At 42.7% G+C, this 17347-nt stretch overlaps 2 protein-coding genes across 9 annotated transcripts in view; both read left to right on the top strand.

Moving 5' to 3' along the window:
* The window catches only part of LOC139411064 (transport and Golgi organization 2 homolog), a 50322-nt gene extending 47390 nt beyond the window's left edge, over positions 1-2932 (top strand). For 7 of the 8 annotated variants that reach the window (XM_071156868.1, XM_071156873.1, XM_071156878.1 and 4 more), the window contains exons 8-9: positions 1425-1529; positions 2111-2932. In XM_071156868.1, the coding sequence (XP_071012969.1) occupies positions 1425-1529; positions 2111-2231 (226 nt within the window). In that variant the 3' untranslated portion in view covers positions 2232-2932. The remainder of the gene's footprint in view (positions 1-1424; positions 1530-2110) is intronic. The other variant, XM_071156872.1, reaches the window with a different exon arrangement.
* Positions 2933-6552: 3620 nt separating this feature from the next.
* LOC139411063 (microprocessor complex subunit DGCR8-like) lies at positions 6553-17306 on the top strand. Its single transcript, XM_071156867.1, has 14 exons — positions 6553-6673; positions 7137-8156; positions 10286-10454; positions 10679-10821; positions 11051-11402; positions 11618-11815; positions 11967-12068; positions 12238-12336; positions 12450-12532; positions 12693-12793; positions 12883-12989; positions 13292-13419; positions 13629-13742; positions 15161-17306. Exons 2-14 carry the CDS (start codon positions 7452-7454, stop codon positions 15242-15244), a joined length of 2385 nt encoding a protein of 794 aa, XP_071012968.1. The 5' UTR covers positions 6553-6673; positions 7137-7451; the 3' UTR covers positions 15245-17306.
* The last annotated feature ends 41 nt before the right edge of the window (positions 17307-17347 follow it).

Raw genomic sequence — 17347 nt, 5'->3', positions numbered from 1 at the left:
ACACCTGTTTTTGCTTGCTCATTATGAATCATTGTGTGTTGATTGATGTGGGGAGATTTATTTTTATATATATATATATATATATATATATATATATACATACATACATACACACACACATACACACACACACACACACACACACACACACACACACACACACACACACACACACACACACACACACACACACACACACACACACACACACACACACACACACACACACACACACACACACACACACACACACACACACACCTTAGCCAAATACATTTCAATTCAGTTTTTCACAATTCCTGACATTGAATCAGAGTAAAAATTCCCTGTCTTATAAAAATTCCCTGTCTTAGGTCAGTTAGGATCACCACTTTATTTTAAGAATGTGAAATGTCAGAATAATTTTGTTTGCAACTGCACATGGTGACAAAGATCGTACTTTTTGGAGAAATGTCCTTTGGTCTGAAGAAAAAAAATCAAAAATAGAACTGTTTGGCCATAATGACCATCGTTATGTTTGGAGGAAAAAGGGGGAGGTTTGCAAGCCAAAGAACACCATCCCAACCGTGAAGTACAGGGGTGGCAGCATCATGTTGTGGGGGTGCTTTGCTGCAGGAGGGACTGGTGCACTTCACAAACTAGATGGCGTCATGAGGAAGGAAAATTATGTGGATATATTGAAGCAACATCTCAAGACATCAGTCAGGAAGTTAAAGCTTGGTCGCAAATGGGTCTTCCAAATGGACAATGACCCCAAGCATACTTCCAAAGTTGTGGCAAAATGGCTTAAGGACAACAAAGTCAAGGTATTGGAGTGGCCATCACAAAGCTCTGACCTCAATCCCATAGAACATTTGTGGGCAGAACTGAAAAAGCATGTGCGAGCAAGGAGGCCTACAAACCTGACTCAGTTACACCAGCTCTGTCAGGATGAATGGGACAAAATTCACCCAATTTATTGTGTAAAGCTTGTGGAAGGCTACCCGTAACGTTTGACCCAAGTTAAACAATTTAAAGGCAATGCTACCAAATACTAATTGAGTGTATGTAAACTTCTGACCCACTGGGAATGTGATGAAATAAATCATTCTCTACTATTATTCGGACATTTCACGTTCTTAAAATAAAGTGTTGATCCTAACTGACCTAAGACACTGAATGTTTACTCTGATTAAATGCCAGGAATTGTGAAAAACTGAGTTTAAATTTATTTGGTTAAGGTGTATGTAAACTTCTGACTTCAACTGTATATATGTATATGTAATCCATTTTAGAATAAGGCTGTAACTTAACAAAATGTGGAATGAGTCAAGGGATCTGAATACTTTCCGAATGCACTGTACATCCCTGACTCTTTCTGTTACAAAACTCTTAAAAGTAAAGAGAAGGTTTGAGTGAGAACGGATTCTTTCTCTATTCTTCAGGAACACTCCTGACCCAGCCCAGGAGAGCCAGGGTGAAGGGTACAGCAGCCCCATGCTCCGGGCCCTGTCCTCTGTGTGTGTTCGCTCCCCGCATTACGGCACAAGGTCAGATTCCTCCCTGTCCCTGACAGCAATTAGCTTGCCCAGAGTCACAATATAATAGAGTGGCCTATAAACCTTGCCAATGTCCCACATAGTGTTATTTAATTCTGTGGTCATGGTCTCACCAATTAGCTCTCCCATTTGTCATGCGGGGCCTGCCCTCAGGGGAAGGCTGTGCTGGAGGGTGTGAGAGCAGGGTCATATTCATAGGGTACACGGGAAAACAAAAACAATTGTTTCTTATTTGACAAATCTATTGTCATATTCATTGGTGCACAACATAGCAAACGGGAAACGTTTTGTGAACGAAAACGAGTTTCTTATTGGACAAATCCAGGTAGTACCTTTTTGTTTCAGTCCATGTTGCTCTGTTTGGTGCATAATGAATACGCCCCATACATCATACAGCCCCTTGTGCATATAATCTCATCTATAACCAGCCTGCCCTCTGGCCTCGAAGTCGTGTGATTATGAAAGGTGATTGGGGAACTCCAGAATCACAATGTTTTCCCCATATTTGAAATGCACAAGCCACTCTTGTTTCACCCCTCTATTATTTCTGATGTTTTGTCTTCCTGTTTCAGGACCAATACCATTATCCTAATAGACGCATCAGGGAATGTGACCTTCACAGAGCGCACCATGCTCAACTGTGACGTCAGCCAATGGAGCACAAGCTCTTTCCAGTTCAAAATCCAGAACTGAAGACCGCTAAATGGAGCTATATGGGAATCACACTCTGTGCCTTTCTGCATCCAACCTCCTCCCTATCCCTCCTTCTTCCACAGCAAGCTCTGGCTTCACAATAGTGAAATGAACATGAAGATTGATTTGCTATTTAAAATGGTGGTGGGAGAGAGTCAAATTATGGCACTTTTTTTCAGAGAGATTGTTGCACTGTTCATGTAATTGTCTTTGAGGAATACGTTTTAGCTTGACTTAGACGTGTGAATTAATTAAATCATACATAATGGGTGCTATTCTTATTTTGTTAATTGGATTCAAATATTATTTTGAGGTGTGTGCTTAAGTGTATTGCCAAAGAACAAATGTAATTTAATAACCAAAGTAAATTATTTACATTTAACATTGAATCTATTTTCTCAACACTGGCTTTGTGGCTCAGTCTGCCTTCTACTAGCCATGTTTGTTTGTATCTTCAGTTGAAGTGTAAAATGCTAACACTCTTAGAAGCAGCAGCAGCCATCAATATCCTTCTAAAATTCTGTAATAAGAATGACTGGTTTGGGTTCCTCAAGTCAGGTGTTTAACTTTTCTGTGACAGAATTATGAAGGCATATTGCAACAGCCTGCCTTGTAGAATAATAGTTATCATTGCCACAGATTTTGACTTTGCGACCGAGGTTTGCTTGTTAAGTAAAACAGAGGAAAGCACTTCAAATGTTTTTCAAAATGGTAATCAGTGTTTTTCTTTGTTTTCCTGCCTTGTTCCACATACTGCATAGGAGAGACATTTCACAGCAAGGAAAACAAACTAAAAGGATTATTTTTGTCACTCACATCTGCAGTGTTCGGGTTTCTGGTTCAAACACTTATTCACATTTGTGAGAGTTACAATGGAGATTGGCTGTTACAAATTGTGTTGATGTTCCGCCAATGATGAGAATCCTTCAGTGGTTTTCTAAGTTTTATGTTACTGACCTCCGGTATCCGTAGAAGTTCAGAAACCTCTGTTTACCACATCACTGGTGTCTTGATATAAATTGTGAATATAGTACTTTTAATCTGTATTTATATAAACATTTTCTGTGTTTGCAGAACACGGGAGTTGCTATAGAACTCCAGCAAAAAATGGCTAGCTGTATGTTGCTAATGAGTGCATTTCACACAACTTTTAGATTTTAAGGCTTTTATGAATGTTCTGCTTCATACGCTGCTCAAAAAATAAAGGGAACACTAAAATAACACATCCTAGATCTGAATGAATGAAATATTCTTTACATAGTTGAATGTGCTGACAACAAAATCGCACAAAATGTATCAATGGAAATCCAATTGATCTACCCATGGCGGTCTGGATTTGGAGTCACACTCAAAATTAAAGTGGAAAACCACACTACAGGCTGATCCAACTTTGATGTAATGTCCTTAATAAAACAAGTCAAAATGAGGCTCAGTAGTGTGCGTGGCCTCCACGTGCCTGTATGACCTCCCTACAACGCCTGGGCATGCTCCTGATGAGGTGGCGGATGGTCTCCTGAGGGATCTCCTCCCAGACCTGGACTAAAGCATCCGCCAACTCCTGGACAGTCTGTGGTGCAATGTGGCGTTGGTGGATGGAGCGAGACATGATGTGCTCAATTGGATTCAGGTCTGGGGAACGGGCGGGCCAGTCCATAGCATCAATGCCTTCCTCTTGCAGGAACTGCTGACACACTCCAGCCACATGAGGTCTAGCATTGTCTTGCATTAGAAGGAACCCAGGGCCAACCGCACCAGCATATGGTCTCACAAGGGGTCTGAGGATCTCATCTCGGTACCTAATGGCAGTCAGGCTACCTCTGGCGAGCACATGGAGGGCTGTGCGGCCCCCCAAAGAAATGCCACCCCACACCCACCGCCAAACCGGTCATGCTGGAGGATGTTGCAGGCAGCAGAACGTTCTCCACGGCGTCTTTAGACTCACGTCACGTCTTTAGACTCACTGTCACGTCTGTCACATGTGCTCAGTGTGAACCTGCTTTCATCTGTGAAGAGCACAGGGCTACAGTGGCGAATTTGACAATCTTGGTGTTCTCTGGCAAATGCCAAACGTCCTGCACGGTGTTGGGCTGTAAGCACAACCCCCACCTGTGGACGTTGGGCCCTCATACCACCCTCATGGAGTCTGTTTCTGACCGTTTGAGCAGACACATGCACATTTGTGGCCTGCTGGAGGTCATTTTGCAGGGCTCTGGCAGTGCTCCTCCTGCTCCTCTTTGCACAAAGGCAGAGGTAGCGGTCCTGCTGCTGGATTGTTGCCCTCCTACAGCCTCCTCCACGTCTCCTGATGTACTGACCTGTCTCCTGGTAGCGCCTCCATGCTCTGGACACTACGCTGACAGACACAGCAAACCTTGCCACAGCTCGCATTGATGTGCCATCCTGGATGAGCTGCACTACCTGAGCCACTTGTGTGGGTTGTAGACGCCAGCATTCAATAGTGACCAAAACATCAGCCAGGAAGCATAGGAACTGAGAAGTGGTCTGTGGTCACCACCTGCAGAACCACTCCTTTTATTGGGGGTGTCTTGCTAATTGCCTATAATTTCACCTGTTGTCTATTCCATTTGCACAACAGCATGTGAAATTTATTGTCAATCAGTGTTGCTTCCTAAGTGGACAGTTTGATTTCACAGAAGTGTGATTGACTTGGAGTTACATTGTGTTGTTTAAGTGTTCCCTTTATTTTTTTTGAGCAGTGTATAATGTTGGTGTCATCATCGCAAATCAACTGCATTATACTTCAACCAGTAAAATGGTTCTTAGTGTTAGGGTTGCGTCAATTCGAATCTGGTATCAGGATAAATATGACATTGAGTCACCGATTGTATATTATGTATTTTTTATTAGTTAAGCAATAAGTGGTAAATGCAGTTTTCATATATACGGGCTCTCTGTCCCACCTCGCAGGGCAAACCGAGAACTGACTCGTTCCTGACAAAGATATTATAATGTACTCTGAACAGAGGTAGTTCCTGCTTCCGAGCAGGCCTGTCAGAGGAGAGACTGGGCGTGGTTTAAACTCACCCAGCCTATCGTTGATTGTTGGCGCAGAGGCGGGTCCCAGCCCCCTAAGCGCTTCAGCAGTCAGTCGTTGTAGCTGTGTAGAATATACAGTTATCAGGCACCTGGCTCCTGTTATCTAACAAAAGACCGTTTGTTCTTGCAACACTATGTTCTGAATGTGCCCCCCCAACAAGTTAACAGTTCCTGTCTTCGTGTTATTCTGTGTATAATGTTGAGAAAGGCCCATGGCCCTGATCATGAGAAAGGCCCATGGCCCTGAAACTGTTAACAATGTTTCAAGTCAGCTATGTTGCATAACACATACATACATCCACACAAGCCAACAGCAGATAATATTCAATCACATATATGGTAACGGGCTATAGTGCATAACACAGAATCCTCATATTAGGCTGTAGGAAAAAGCTAGACAATGTCAATGAGCGTTAGCATTCTAGCTAACAATTACTGCATCCAAAATACTTATTTGCAAAGATCACAACCAAATATAATTTTAGCGATTGTTAAAGCAAGAATCAAAGCATCATTGTAAGCGTATGAGAACCCCAAAGTTATTTTGTTTAGAAGTAATAAAACGGTAAATCTAGGCTATGTTGAATTTGCGCAGATGGCCGTCAAGAGTAGCGCGCATCTATGCGTCACGTCAGTGTCGTATACTGGAAAAGGGTCTATTGCAAATGTTATGTATTCTTTCAAGAATAGATCTGATCAGGCAATTTTTTTAGACAATCCCAAGTTTATTAACGCAATGTCGTGTATGGTTTGTCGCTGAATAAACTGCCATTGCAACGGTTGTCACAGTTTCTATGTTTAAATATTGATTCTTATGTAATTTGCAGAAACTTTTGAATCTTCAGTAAACACGATGGGTGTGTCTGAGTGTTGTTCAGAGGCTCTATTTAGGTTAGAAACAGCAGGGTTCTCATTTTAGGAGACTATGCAGATACAATTGCATACAATGTTTAATGTATTATGATTTATCTTGTTTCACTGATCGCTACTTTGCATACAATTTTACTGGTGAAGACAGTGGGTGAAGATGATTGCCACCCAGCGTCAGTATGAGGCCACTGCAATTCGCAACCCAATTGTGCCTACCGTTCTCATTGGTCAACTGTGATCTATTCTAATGTTTGATTGGTCGATTTATTCCCGCAGTGAGGCAAAGGCCTGCCTTTGTCGGTTGTTGATTAGTGTGCCCACGTAGAACTAAATGGTGATTGGACTCTTCACCGCTCAATCGCCAAAATGCCGGTATTGGGGGTGGTGTTTCAGAAGAATCCTGCAGCTGTCTGCAAGATGGCGGAACGGGGAAGGGATCTGTCTGGCCTCGTTAAAAGAATAAAATAATTTAGGTTAGCTAGCTAAGGGAAGAACATTTTGTAAATGAAATATAGGTGAGTGATCAAATGTGCTCATTGTTTCTGTGTTTAATATTTAGCCCAGTCATATTGACACCTAATTGTATAGCTTAACCGCTTAGCTTCAAGTTTGAGCTAAGCTAGCCAGGTAGCTAAAGTTAGCTAGGCTAGTGCGTAGAAGGACAGTACAAATTGCTCGTCTTTTGAAATCGTTCAGTTTCGAAGGTGCCCCATATTTGCTAGCCATTAGCCAAAGTTTTAGCTTTCGATGACTTTGTAGGGTGAATCCAGTTTTTTAAATATCTTGCACAGACAGCTAACGTTAGCATTCTGCAATCAAGGAAGGATTTTTCTTGCTTGCTTGGCCTGTGGTGCTGGCATTAGTAAGCCATCATAAAAATGCTGCATAATGTGCATAGCTACCTTGGCTACATGTTTTTGCACCACAATGTTGCTCTCTTGGCATCAATTATTGACTGACATGTCTCTGTTTTTCTAGCTCTGACGGAGGATTTGCCAGTGGAGGAGTCGCAGTGCCTAGAACCCGAGTAATATAAGCTGAATGCATTGTGATTTCCAGTAATTGAGACAGTGATTCTAAAAAGCTGTCTACATTAATGAAAAGAACAATGTAGTCAGCTTAGCATATTCAACACTGGTACATGATCAACACAGGGAAGTTGTTTTGTTTGAAATCTTGTGCAATGTGTTTCTGCATGCATTTTAGCTAAATACTTACAAGAACAGGTTGCAAAAACAGTCAGGGTGACCCATAGAGAATTTGTTGTATTTAGTGATTCATAAGACAGTCAACATGGAGATAGATGACATATTACCCCCCTTGCCTTTGGAGCCACCTGATGATTTAAACTCAGAGGGCCTTAATGGTAAAGCGCAGCCTCCACCACCTCCCCTGCAAACGTCCAGTGACGCAGAGGAAATGGACGTTAGCTCTGGTGGTGATGGACAGACACACACCCCAGCAGGGGACCAGGGCCTGGGGCTCCTCGCCAAGGGCTCCATAACCTTCAGTAATAACCTGTCAGATGAGGTCGAACCCAGCTCACTGTGCCCTAGAACAGCCCGCCATGCACCCCCTGTCAGCAAGTTCCTACCAGAGCTTAAGTTACTACAAGACATTAAGATCAGTGTCAGCGTTGTAGATAGCAGCAGGAGCAAAGATAGGAAGGTGCTGTACACAGGGATCGGTCAGGAGGGTGGTGGTGTAGGGGAGACCAGCTCAGAGGGCCTTAATGGTGAGTTGTATGATGCCAATACAGAGCTTGGAGCTGTTGAGGGTAGCTCAGGACTGGGGAACGGGATGGTCTGTGGCAGTGCAGGGAGGAGAGGGGAAGAGGCAGACCTGGAGAACAAAGTGGAATTTGCGGTCTTGGACGAGCTGGAGGACTTCAGTCAGGACTTCCTGGATACGGAGAATGTGGAGCAGGGGGGTTTCAGGTCTGAGGAAATGGTTCAACCGGAGAATGCTGACGAGGAGAACCTGAATTACTCATATGAGGTATGTAACCAAGAGGCCCTGTCTTTGCCTCTGCAGAGCCTTGTCATTGTCCACTCACTGATCTTTTGTGCCTTGTTCACGCTGTAGTGCTGACCTAAAACCGTAATGGCTTGGATATTCTTTTCACATCATCCTTTCCAGCACAGTTCCAGCAACTATGGAAGATGCGTAACAACGATACAGATAACGATTTTTGTGTGGAGAACTTACCGATACTGAAATATCAGCCGTAATTAAAACATAACTATTTTTATAAATTGCCAGCATTTGTCCAAGAAATATACTTCAAATGTTTTCTTACTTTGTGAAATGAATGATGCATCATGAGAATGGCTGCCAGTGTTCAGATAAGTATGTTTTAATTTTTGTTATCCTATTTATCGGTGGAATCATTGTCCGACAATAGTGACTAAAAAGCCAATATCAACAGACATCGGTGGACCGACATAATATCGGTCAGGCTCTAGTGACAATGTTACCCCAGTATGGTTTGGCTCTGTAATGTGAAAAGGGTAATCGTGTATAGCCATTTTTCTGGTGACATTGGAATAAAATGTCAGCTTGTTCATCGTAGTTCTGATTCTTGATGGAAGCAGCGGAAATTCCTTATCTTTTCTACTTGAGATTGAGGTTGACATACACTACTGGTCAAAAGTTTTAGAACACTTACTCATTCAAAGGTTTTTCTGTATATTTACTATTTTCTACATTGTAGAATAATAGTGAAGACATCAAAACTATTAAACAGAAAAGTATATAACATCAAAATATGAGATTCTTCAAATAGCCACCCTTTGCCTTGATGACATCTTTGCCGATTCTTTGCATTCTCTCAACCAGCTTCATGAGGAAGTCACCTGGAATGCATTTCAATAAAAAGGTGTGCCTTGTTAAAAGTTAATTTGTGGAATTTCTTTCCTTAATGTGTTTGAGGCAACCAAGTGTGTTGTGACAAGGTAGGGGTGGTATAATACCAAGTCCATATTAGGGCAAGAACCGCTCAAATAAGCAAAGAGAAACAACAGTCCATTACTTTAAGACACGAAGGTCAGTCAATCCGGAACATTTGCAGCCCAAATAAATGCGTCAGAGTTCACGTAACAGACATTCAACATCAACTGTTCAGAGGACACTGTGTGAATCAGGCGCTCATGGTCGAATTGCTGCAAAGAAACCACTACTAAAGGACACCAATAAGAAGTGACTTGCTTGGGCCAAGAAACACAAGCAGTGGACATTAGACTGGAGGAAATCTGTCCTATTTGATCTGATGAGTCCAAATTTGATATTTTTGGCTCCAACTGCCTTGTCTTTGTGAGACACGGTGTGGGTGAACGGATAATCTCCGCATGTGTATTTTCCACCGCAACGCATGTAGGAGGTGGTGTTATGGTGTGGGGGTGCTTTGCTGATGACACTGATTTATTTAGAATTCAGGACTTAACCAGCATCCCATCTGGTTTGCGCTTAGTGGGACTATCATTTGTTTTTAAACAGGACAGTGACCCAACACACCTCCAGGTTGTGTAAGGACTAGTTTACCAAGAAGTCATCTGGTAAACCTGGCCTCCACAATCATCTGACCTCAACCCCAATTGAGATGGTTTGGGATGAGTTGGTCCGCACAGTGAAGGAAAAGCAGCAAACAAGTGTTCAGCATATGTGGGAACTCCTTCAAGACTGTTGGATAAGCATTCCTCATGAAGCTCGTTGAGAGGTGGCTACTTTTTGAAGAATCTAAAAAATAAATTTAGTTCAACTGGGGGGGTTACTACATGATTCCATCTATTATTTAATAGTTTTCATGTCTTCACTATTCAACAATATAGAAAATAGTACAAATCAAACCCTTGAATGAGTATGTGTTCTAAAATTTTTACTGGTAGTGTAGTTGGTATGCTTGGTGTCTTCAAAAGTTCAACCTGATTTGAATCTCCTCTCATCCACTTTGTGTCCAAAGCTTTTGTTTGTTATGCATGCCAGATATTGGTTGCAAACATGACTTGAAATTCCCTCTTGTGAAAGTGCTGACAAGATGGCGTAGCCCTAACTGAATGGACGACATGGCAGGTTCGGGCTGCCGCCACCCCTCGATTCTCCCCCACACGCTCAACCACAGTCTTTTCCAGGAGGACTTCGACAATGATGTAGACGCTCTGCTGGAGGAGGGCATGCCCGTGCCCAAAAAGATGCGCCTGGCGGAGGGGGCTGCTGAGTATGCAGGGGACAGTGACCACGCGTCGGACGGGGAGGGAGGCGTTCAGCCCATGATGACCAAAATTAAAACAGTCCTGAAGAGTGAGTGGTGGATGTCTGGCGCTGATCTGCCTTTGGTAACGGTGTATCTGAGCCTGACACACATTGATGTTATGCGTTCATATCTTATCTTATGAATGCATAACATCACGTTTGTGAGAGGACGCTGATGGTGTGCGATGTGTAGTTGTGTCTGTCTGCAGACGTTGTCGTATTGTGTGTGTGTGTTTGACGCTGATGTGTAGTGATGAGTGTGTGTTTCCCAGGTCGTGGGCGTCCACCCACTGAGCCACTACCTGATGGATGGATCATGACATTCCATAACTCTGGCATTCCAGTCTACCTGCACAGAGAGACCAGAGTAGTGACCTGGTCCAGACCTTACTTCCTGGGGACCGGGAGCATCAGGGTAAGATGTGGAAGTGATAAGACCGATGGAAACTGCTGTACATATGAGTCTTTTAGAGGGTTAGGAACATGTTAGGAACCCCATTGTTATACACTGAATACTGGTGTAATATTTAAATTTTTGGTAGGAATGGTCAAACTAAAGGAATAAGGATGAATGTCCATTTATTTCTCCTCAAACAACGGTAACAACCTACTTCTAACCAAACCCCTTGTGCCACTGCGTACAGAAACACGACCCTCCCACCAGTAGCATCCCCTGCTTTCACTATAGGAAGATGAAGGATCACGAGGAAAGGCAACAGAACGGAGAGGTGACACCCAACGCTGAGGTGTCTCCGGTGAAGCCTGGGGAAGAGGCAGACTCCCTGGAGAGACCAGACGAGCCTGACTCCACAGCCCAGGAGGACCCTACCACTGTGGCCCTTGGTCTGACCCTGGGGGATGGAGAGGTGGAGTTGGAGACAGGCCTGGTCATAGAAGGAACCATAGAAAGGTGTCCTGTCCCGCACGGCAAGATGGCCCAGGGGGCTCTGGGACAGGTCAGGGCCAAGGTGGAGGTGTGTAAAGATGAATCCATAGGTAAGGGTCAACACACTCCATGACGAGCAATTGTCTTGCCAGCAGGTAGTAGTTTTGAAAGCCATGGCTGATTGATATAGTATGTTTCATATCTTGTCAACTTAGGGGATAATAGTGTGTTGGTGGGTATTTCTAAAGAACAGCTATACACGTCAAGTTTGGTTTCTAAAGCAACAATATAACTGATACCCCTCCCTTATTGAAACCCCAACCAGAAATTGAGGAGTTCCGCAGCTACCTGGAGAAGTGCTTTGACTTTGAACAAGTGACTGTGAAGAAGTTCCGTACCTGGGCAGAGCGCAGGCAGTTCAACAGGGACATGAAGAGGAAGCAGGCTGAGTCCGAGAGACCCATTCTGCCTGCCAACCAGAAGCTCATCACTCTGTCTGTATCAGATACCCCCACCAAGAAAGGTACTGGATGCAGAAGAAGAACCATAGGCGTCATCTGAATTGGCAACCTATTCCCAAAAGTAGGACACTATTTCGGGGATAGAGTGTCAACTATTTCAGTGTGGAGTATTGAGCTAATCGCATCAACTCTTTCCCTCTTTATTTTTCTCAGAGTTTGTCATTAATCCAAATGGGAAGTCTGAAGTTTGCATCCTACATGAATATATGCAACGTGTCCTAAAGGTCCGACCTGTTTACAACTTTTTTGAATGTGGTAAGACCCTCTTTTTGTCTCTGCTCCCCGTCCATGATGTTGACTTTCAACTAGCTTGTCCAAGAGAGAGTTTTTTTCTTAGAACAAAACACATCACCAAAGCACTAACCTGAGAAAGGGCCTTTATGCCGTTGTCACCAAATTAATCCTATTTTTCCATCTCCCCCAGAGAACCCAAGTGAACCCTTTGGCGCCTCCGTCATTATAGACGGAGTGACATATGGCACAGGAACTGCAAGCAGTAAAAAACTTGCCAAGAATAAAGCTGGTACAGTACTTTCATATCATTCTTTGAATTTCTATCCTCTTAAGCAGCTGCAAAGGCTGTCTGTGAACTATAAATAATCAGAAACGTCTTATTTACTGATGTCTCCCCTGTAGCTCGAGCCACACTGGAGATCCTCATCCCTGACTTTGTAAAGCAGACATCTGAGGAGAAGCTTGTAGAAGGGGATGAACTGGAGGTATCAGCCTGCCAATCATTGGAAAGGCCCTTAATTAAATCAATATCTTCTTTTCGTGTTTGGTCGGATAACATGTCTCTTTTATAACATTGTACTTTACTAGCTAGTTGATAATTTGGCTGAATACTAATGTCCATTCATGTGTCTTTGTTTCCTGCAGTATTTTAATCATATCAGTATTGAAGATTCTAGGGTGTACGAACTGACCAATAAAGCAGGCTTACTCTCGCCATATCAGATTCTACACGAGTGCCTTAAGAGGTGAGACTCAAGACATGAGGTGTAAGCATAATACAAAGTTCTGATTAATCTGTTAACCTTGAATTTCAACTGTCTCTTGTGCCCGGTAGAAACCATGGAATGGGTGACACCAGCATCAAGTTTGAGGTGATCCCAGGGAAGAACCAGAAGAGTGAATATGTGATGACGTGTGGAAAGCACACTGTGCGTGGATGGTGTAAGTTACCCCCACACTGACCCTCCAGTCACCACAGCAAGTCCCTGACATGCTCCATGCCGCTCTGTGTTAATGTAGTGTAAAAGCAGCATTACGAATTGCAAATGCTTTGTTTTTTGTCAGAGCCATATATAGAGAATTCAGACAACTTTTACTCTGAACACCATGTTTGCGCCTTTGGATATCTACACTATATATGGGTAAGAATTTCCCTGCTCAAAGCCGAGCTGTGTTAATGCAGTGTAAATCTAGTTAGCATTACTAATGGCTGCTGCTCTGTATGTATATGTCCTGTTTTCCAGGCAAGAATAAGCGTGTGGGGAAGCAGCTGGCGTCGCAGAAGATCCTACAGATGCTGCACCCCCACGTAAAGAACTGGGGGTCACTGCTCCGCATGTACGGCAGAGAGAGCAGTAAGATGGTGAAGAAGGTAGGTACTACCTGTACACCTCATATACGGTACCTCGGCACAGATGCTCCTCTGCTGTTGGAGGCCCATAGGTCAGTTAGGGTCATATAGACTTCAGCTCATCAGAAGCGAAACTGATTTGATGGCATATGCTGCTTCTCTTTCAACCAGATGTGAGTCTCTCTCATTTCTATAAACGGATGTTTTTTTTTTTTTTTTTTTCTTCACAGGAAAATTCAGACAAGAGTGTGATTGAACTTCAACAGTATGCCAAAAAGAACAGGCCAAATCTTCACATCCTGAACAAACTGCAAGAAGAGATGAAGAAACTGGCTAAAGAGAGGGTGAGTGTTACCTTTAGAGTGTAGAAGCTCCCATTTAGATCCTGGGTCTCTGGTGTAACCTCTGCATCGGGGAGTTTTACGTCTGTCTGGGAGTTTTACGTCTGTCTGATAACCCTGTCAGGTTCCAAAGCGGCACTGAATCCAGTGTTGGACATAGAGGTACCTAGACAGGGAGATCTCTCCCGCTTTCTGACACTCCTGCAATTCTTCTGGTCTTTGCTCCATTTGCAATGTCTCTGCACTGTGGTGTTACTCATATTTCATATGGTTGCTCCAGCCATACCTTATTTCAGACGCTGTCATAAATCATGTTTGTACGCAAGTGTGGCCTGGATTATGATCTTGAATTATGTTTTATCGAGAAATTCCTCAGTTCGGTGCAGCAGTTCAAACTGTTAGGACAATTTCTGCGTTGTATTCATTAGGCACCAAGTGGTAGAGAATTGACAAAAAGGACTACCTGAATTTGTCCAATTCGAAATACACTGAACCAAAATATATGTAAAGTGTTGGTTTCATGAGCTAAAATAAGATCCTTGAAATGTTCCATACGCACAAAAAGCTTCTCTCATTTTGTGCACATTTGTTTACATCTCTTTTAGTGAGCATTTCCTCTTTGCCGAGATTATCCATCCACCTGGCAGGTTTAGCGCATATCAAGAAGCGTATTAAACTGCATAATTATTACACAGGTGCACCTTGTGCTGGGGACAATAAGGCCACTCTTAAAGTTGGTTTGCTGATGTCAACATTGTGAAGTGTCCCTTAGTGGATTTGGGGTTATTGTATGTGCAGGCATAAGCTACGGACAACTAATACAATTGCATTTTATCAATGGGAATACTGTGAAGAGATCGAGGCCCATTGTCGTGTCATTCTTCAGCATGATAATGCACTTTGCAAGGATCTGTACACAATTCCTGGAAGCTGAAAATGTCCCAGTTCTTCCATGGACTGCAAACTCACCAAAAAATGTCACCCATTCAACTTGTTTGGGATGCTCTGGATTGATGTGTATGACAGCGTGTTCCCGTTCCCGCCAATATCCAGCAACTTCGCACAGCCATTGAAGAGGAGTGGGACAACATTCCACAAGCAACAGCCTGATCAACTCTATGCGAAGGAGATGTGTTGCTCTGCATGAGGCAAATGGTGGTCACACCAGATACTGATTGGCTTTCTGATCCGCACCCATATCTGTATTCCCAGTCATGTGAAATCCATAGATTAGGGACTAATGATTTTATTTCAATTGACTGATTTCCTTACAGTATATAAACTGTAATTCAGTAAAACCTTTGAAATTGTTGCATATATATTTGTTCAGTGTAAATGTTTTTATTTTATTTTCTGGTGCAAAACGTTTTGCTATGGTGTGCCCTAATAAATACAACCCTGCTGTCTTTGTTGTGCTTCAGGCGGAAACCAGGAAAAAGCCCAAGATGACCATAATGGAGTCAGCCCAGCCTGGCAGTCAGCCGCTCTGTACTGTTGACGTCTAGGAACTATCACTGCAACCAACCTAACATGGCACTGACCAATGGTAGCCATAGTCACTGTCCGATAAAAAGTTGCGCCACCAATCTATCATCCAATTATGCATCATTGTGTAAGGGCAATACAACACATTTATACTATAAAGGTGGTCATCTTAGCACTGTTTCTCCAAGCTGTTTGTTATTTGACCCCCCCCCCCCCCCCCCCGTTCATTGTTAGTGGCTTGGGTAAGAATAGTACAAATGCACTAACTGACAGTAGAGTGAGCACCATCTACCTCTTGATGCAATCTCTACGCAGCAGCGCTTCTATAAATTGAACCACAGGGGTGCAGACAGACCGTTTGAGATGACTTGACATGTCTATGAACCACAGCAATTTCTGTCAGCCTGTTTACTCTGTAGGAATGACTGCTGAAAATCACTAGCCCCCCGTGTTTTATAGTTGCGATTTAATTTCTAATACACTCCATACTTTTAGGACACTGAACATTTCGAGCAGGTTTCCTTATATGCTTAAAGCATAGCCTATTCAAAGGGATTTGTTTGCAGTCTCTGCTTTTGCTATTCTGGTACGTTGTGGAAAACCAATTTATATGCTGTTGTAATTTGGATATTGTTGATGTGTATAATTTGGATGGTAATTAGGGTCTCTGAGTATGCTTCGTCTAAAGAATGACAAGCTCACGTTTTCATTTGCACGTGAAACATTTACCTGATAAGAAGACACAAAAATGAAGTTTTCTGCACAACTCCAGTGAGTCCAGTCATACTTCTTGTTACATGCTCATGTTCTTAGTATGAGAAATGCATTTTGAATTTATTATGGAATGGACATTAAGAGGGACTAATAATTTGAGTTGCCTTTGTTCTGGATATACAGGATGAAACATATCAATGGACAGCTGATAAGGCTGGTCTGTCTAGCTAAGATCTTGTTTCCACGTTAGCACTGCAGACAACAAGCACAAGGGCTTGAAGTACTGTAGTCATTGAGGAAATATACAAGGTAAAGTTGTTACATATTTAAGGCGGCCTATACTTTTGGACTTTTCTTTCTGTAATTAGATTTTAGCCACTTCATTTTTTTGTTGTTGTTGACTAATTAAAGCAAAACAATACAACATGCAGACTCTTATTTAGCCATTCATTTAAGGACCCATATACAGATGGGAGAACAATTGGCTACATGTTGCCTTAGTTGACCCATTCCATGTAGGGCTCCCATCCCAGAGAACTCACAGGGCCCAAGTCCCCCTTCAAGGGAAATGGATTGACCAAGCCCCTCCTGATACAGCATTTGTTTAGCCAGTTAAGATGTGTCATAATGCGACAAGACATTAATATTGATGTTCTGGAAGAATTGCCTTTAGCATGTACAGATTTTTAATTAAGAGTTGTTTTAATGGTTTGGTCGTCTATAACAAGGTTTGTTTGCCATTATTGTGTGTGTGTGTGTGTTCTGATCAATCACGTTTTCAAGCATTGTGTAGGATAACTACGATCCTCTGCATAAGGCAATCTTCGGAAATTAAGTTGGCACACTTTACCTCGAACAAAATACGATCATGTCATTATAATTAAATCCGATAGCTAAAGAAGCAGTGTGAACCAAAGCTTAAATACAGTCTTATGCATTTTTATAGAATACTGTAGGTTGCTGCATACAATACGTAAATATTACACACAGGAAAGGATAAAGATGCAATACCTGCTGGAACAAAATCTAAACTGATGTGCATTCATTGTGTGACATTCGGTTTGTGCGCTTTTCCTGAATGTTTAATGCAGCTGATCAGAATTCACCATTGTACACGGGCACAATGCTGTTGTATTGAATGACCCCCACACACACACACACCTCATATTTGCGTGTTCTGTCTTGCCAAGTGTTAGTGTGTAAAGAAAATATGCCTTTTACACTTTTTAGAGTTGTAACAAGTTGTTTGCTAGAGATATTGCTGCCTAGAAAATGAAGTATGTAACAGCGACTTGGGATCGCTGACTTTCAGTGAAATTGGTTTATGCAAATAAAATCGTCATGACTTAGGCTGGCTCCTGCTTGAAATGACCCCTGTCTGTATTACTGTCCCCAAATTAACCAGAGCT

The sequence above is a fragment of the Oncorhynchus clarkii genome, chromosome 6, assembly GCF_045791955.1.
Source record: "Oncorhynchus clarkii lewisi isolate Uvic-CL-2024 chromosome 6, UVic_Ocla_1.0, whole genome shotgun sequence".
NCBI lineage: Eukaryota > Metazoa > Chordata > Actinopteri > Salmoniformes > Salmonidae > Oncorhynchus > Oncorhynchus clarkii.
The sequence above is the reverse complement of the archived record's forward strand: the minus strand, read 5'-3'. Positions and strand labels throughout refer to the sequence as shown.

Bases quoted from the DNA above. Each gene is read 5' to 3' on its own strand.
- LOC139411063 (XM_071156867.1), top strand. From the start codon at position 7,452: ATGGAGATAGATGACATATTACCCCCCTTGCCTTTGGAGCCACCTGAT. The intron at 11,816-11,966 runs GTACTGGATGCA...TATTTTTCTCAG, and splicing joins AGATACCCCCACCAAGAAAG to AGTTTGTCATTAATCCAAAT. The intron at 13,420-13,628 runs GTAGGTACTACC...TTTTCTTCACAG, and splicing joins GCAGTAAGATGGTGAAGAAG to GAAAATTCAGACAAGAGTGT.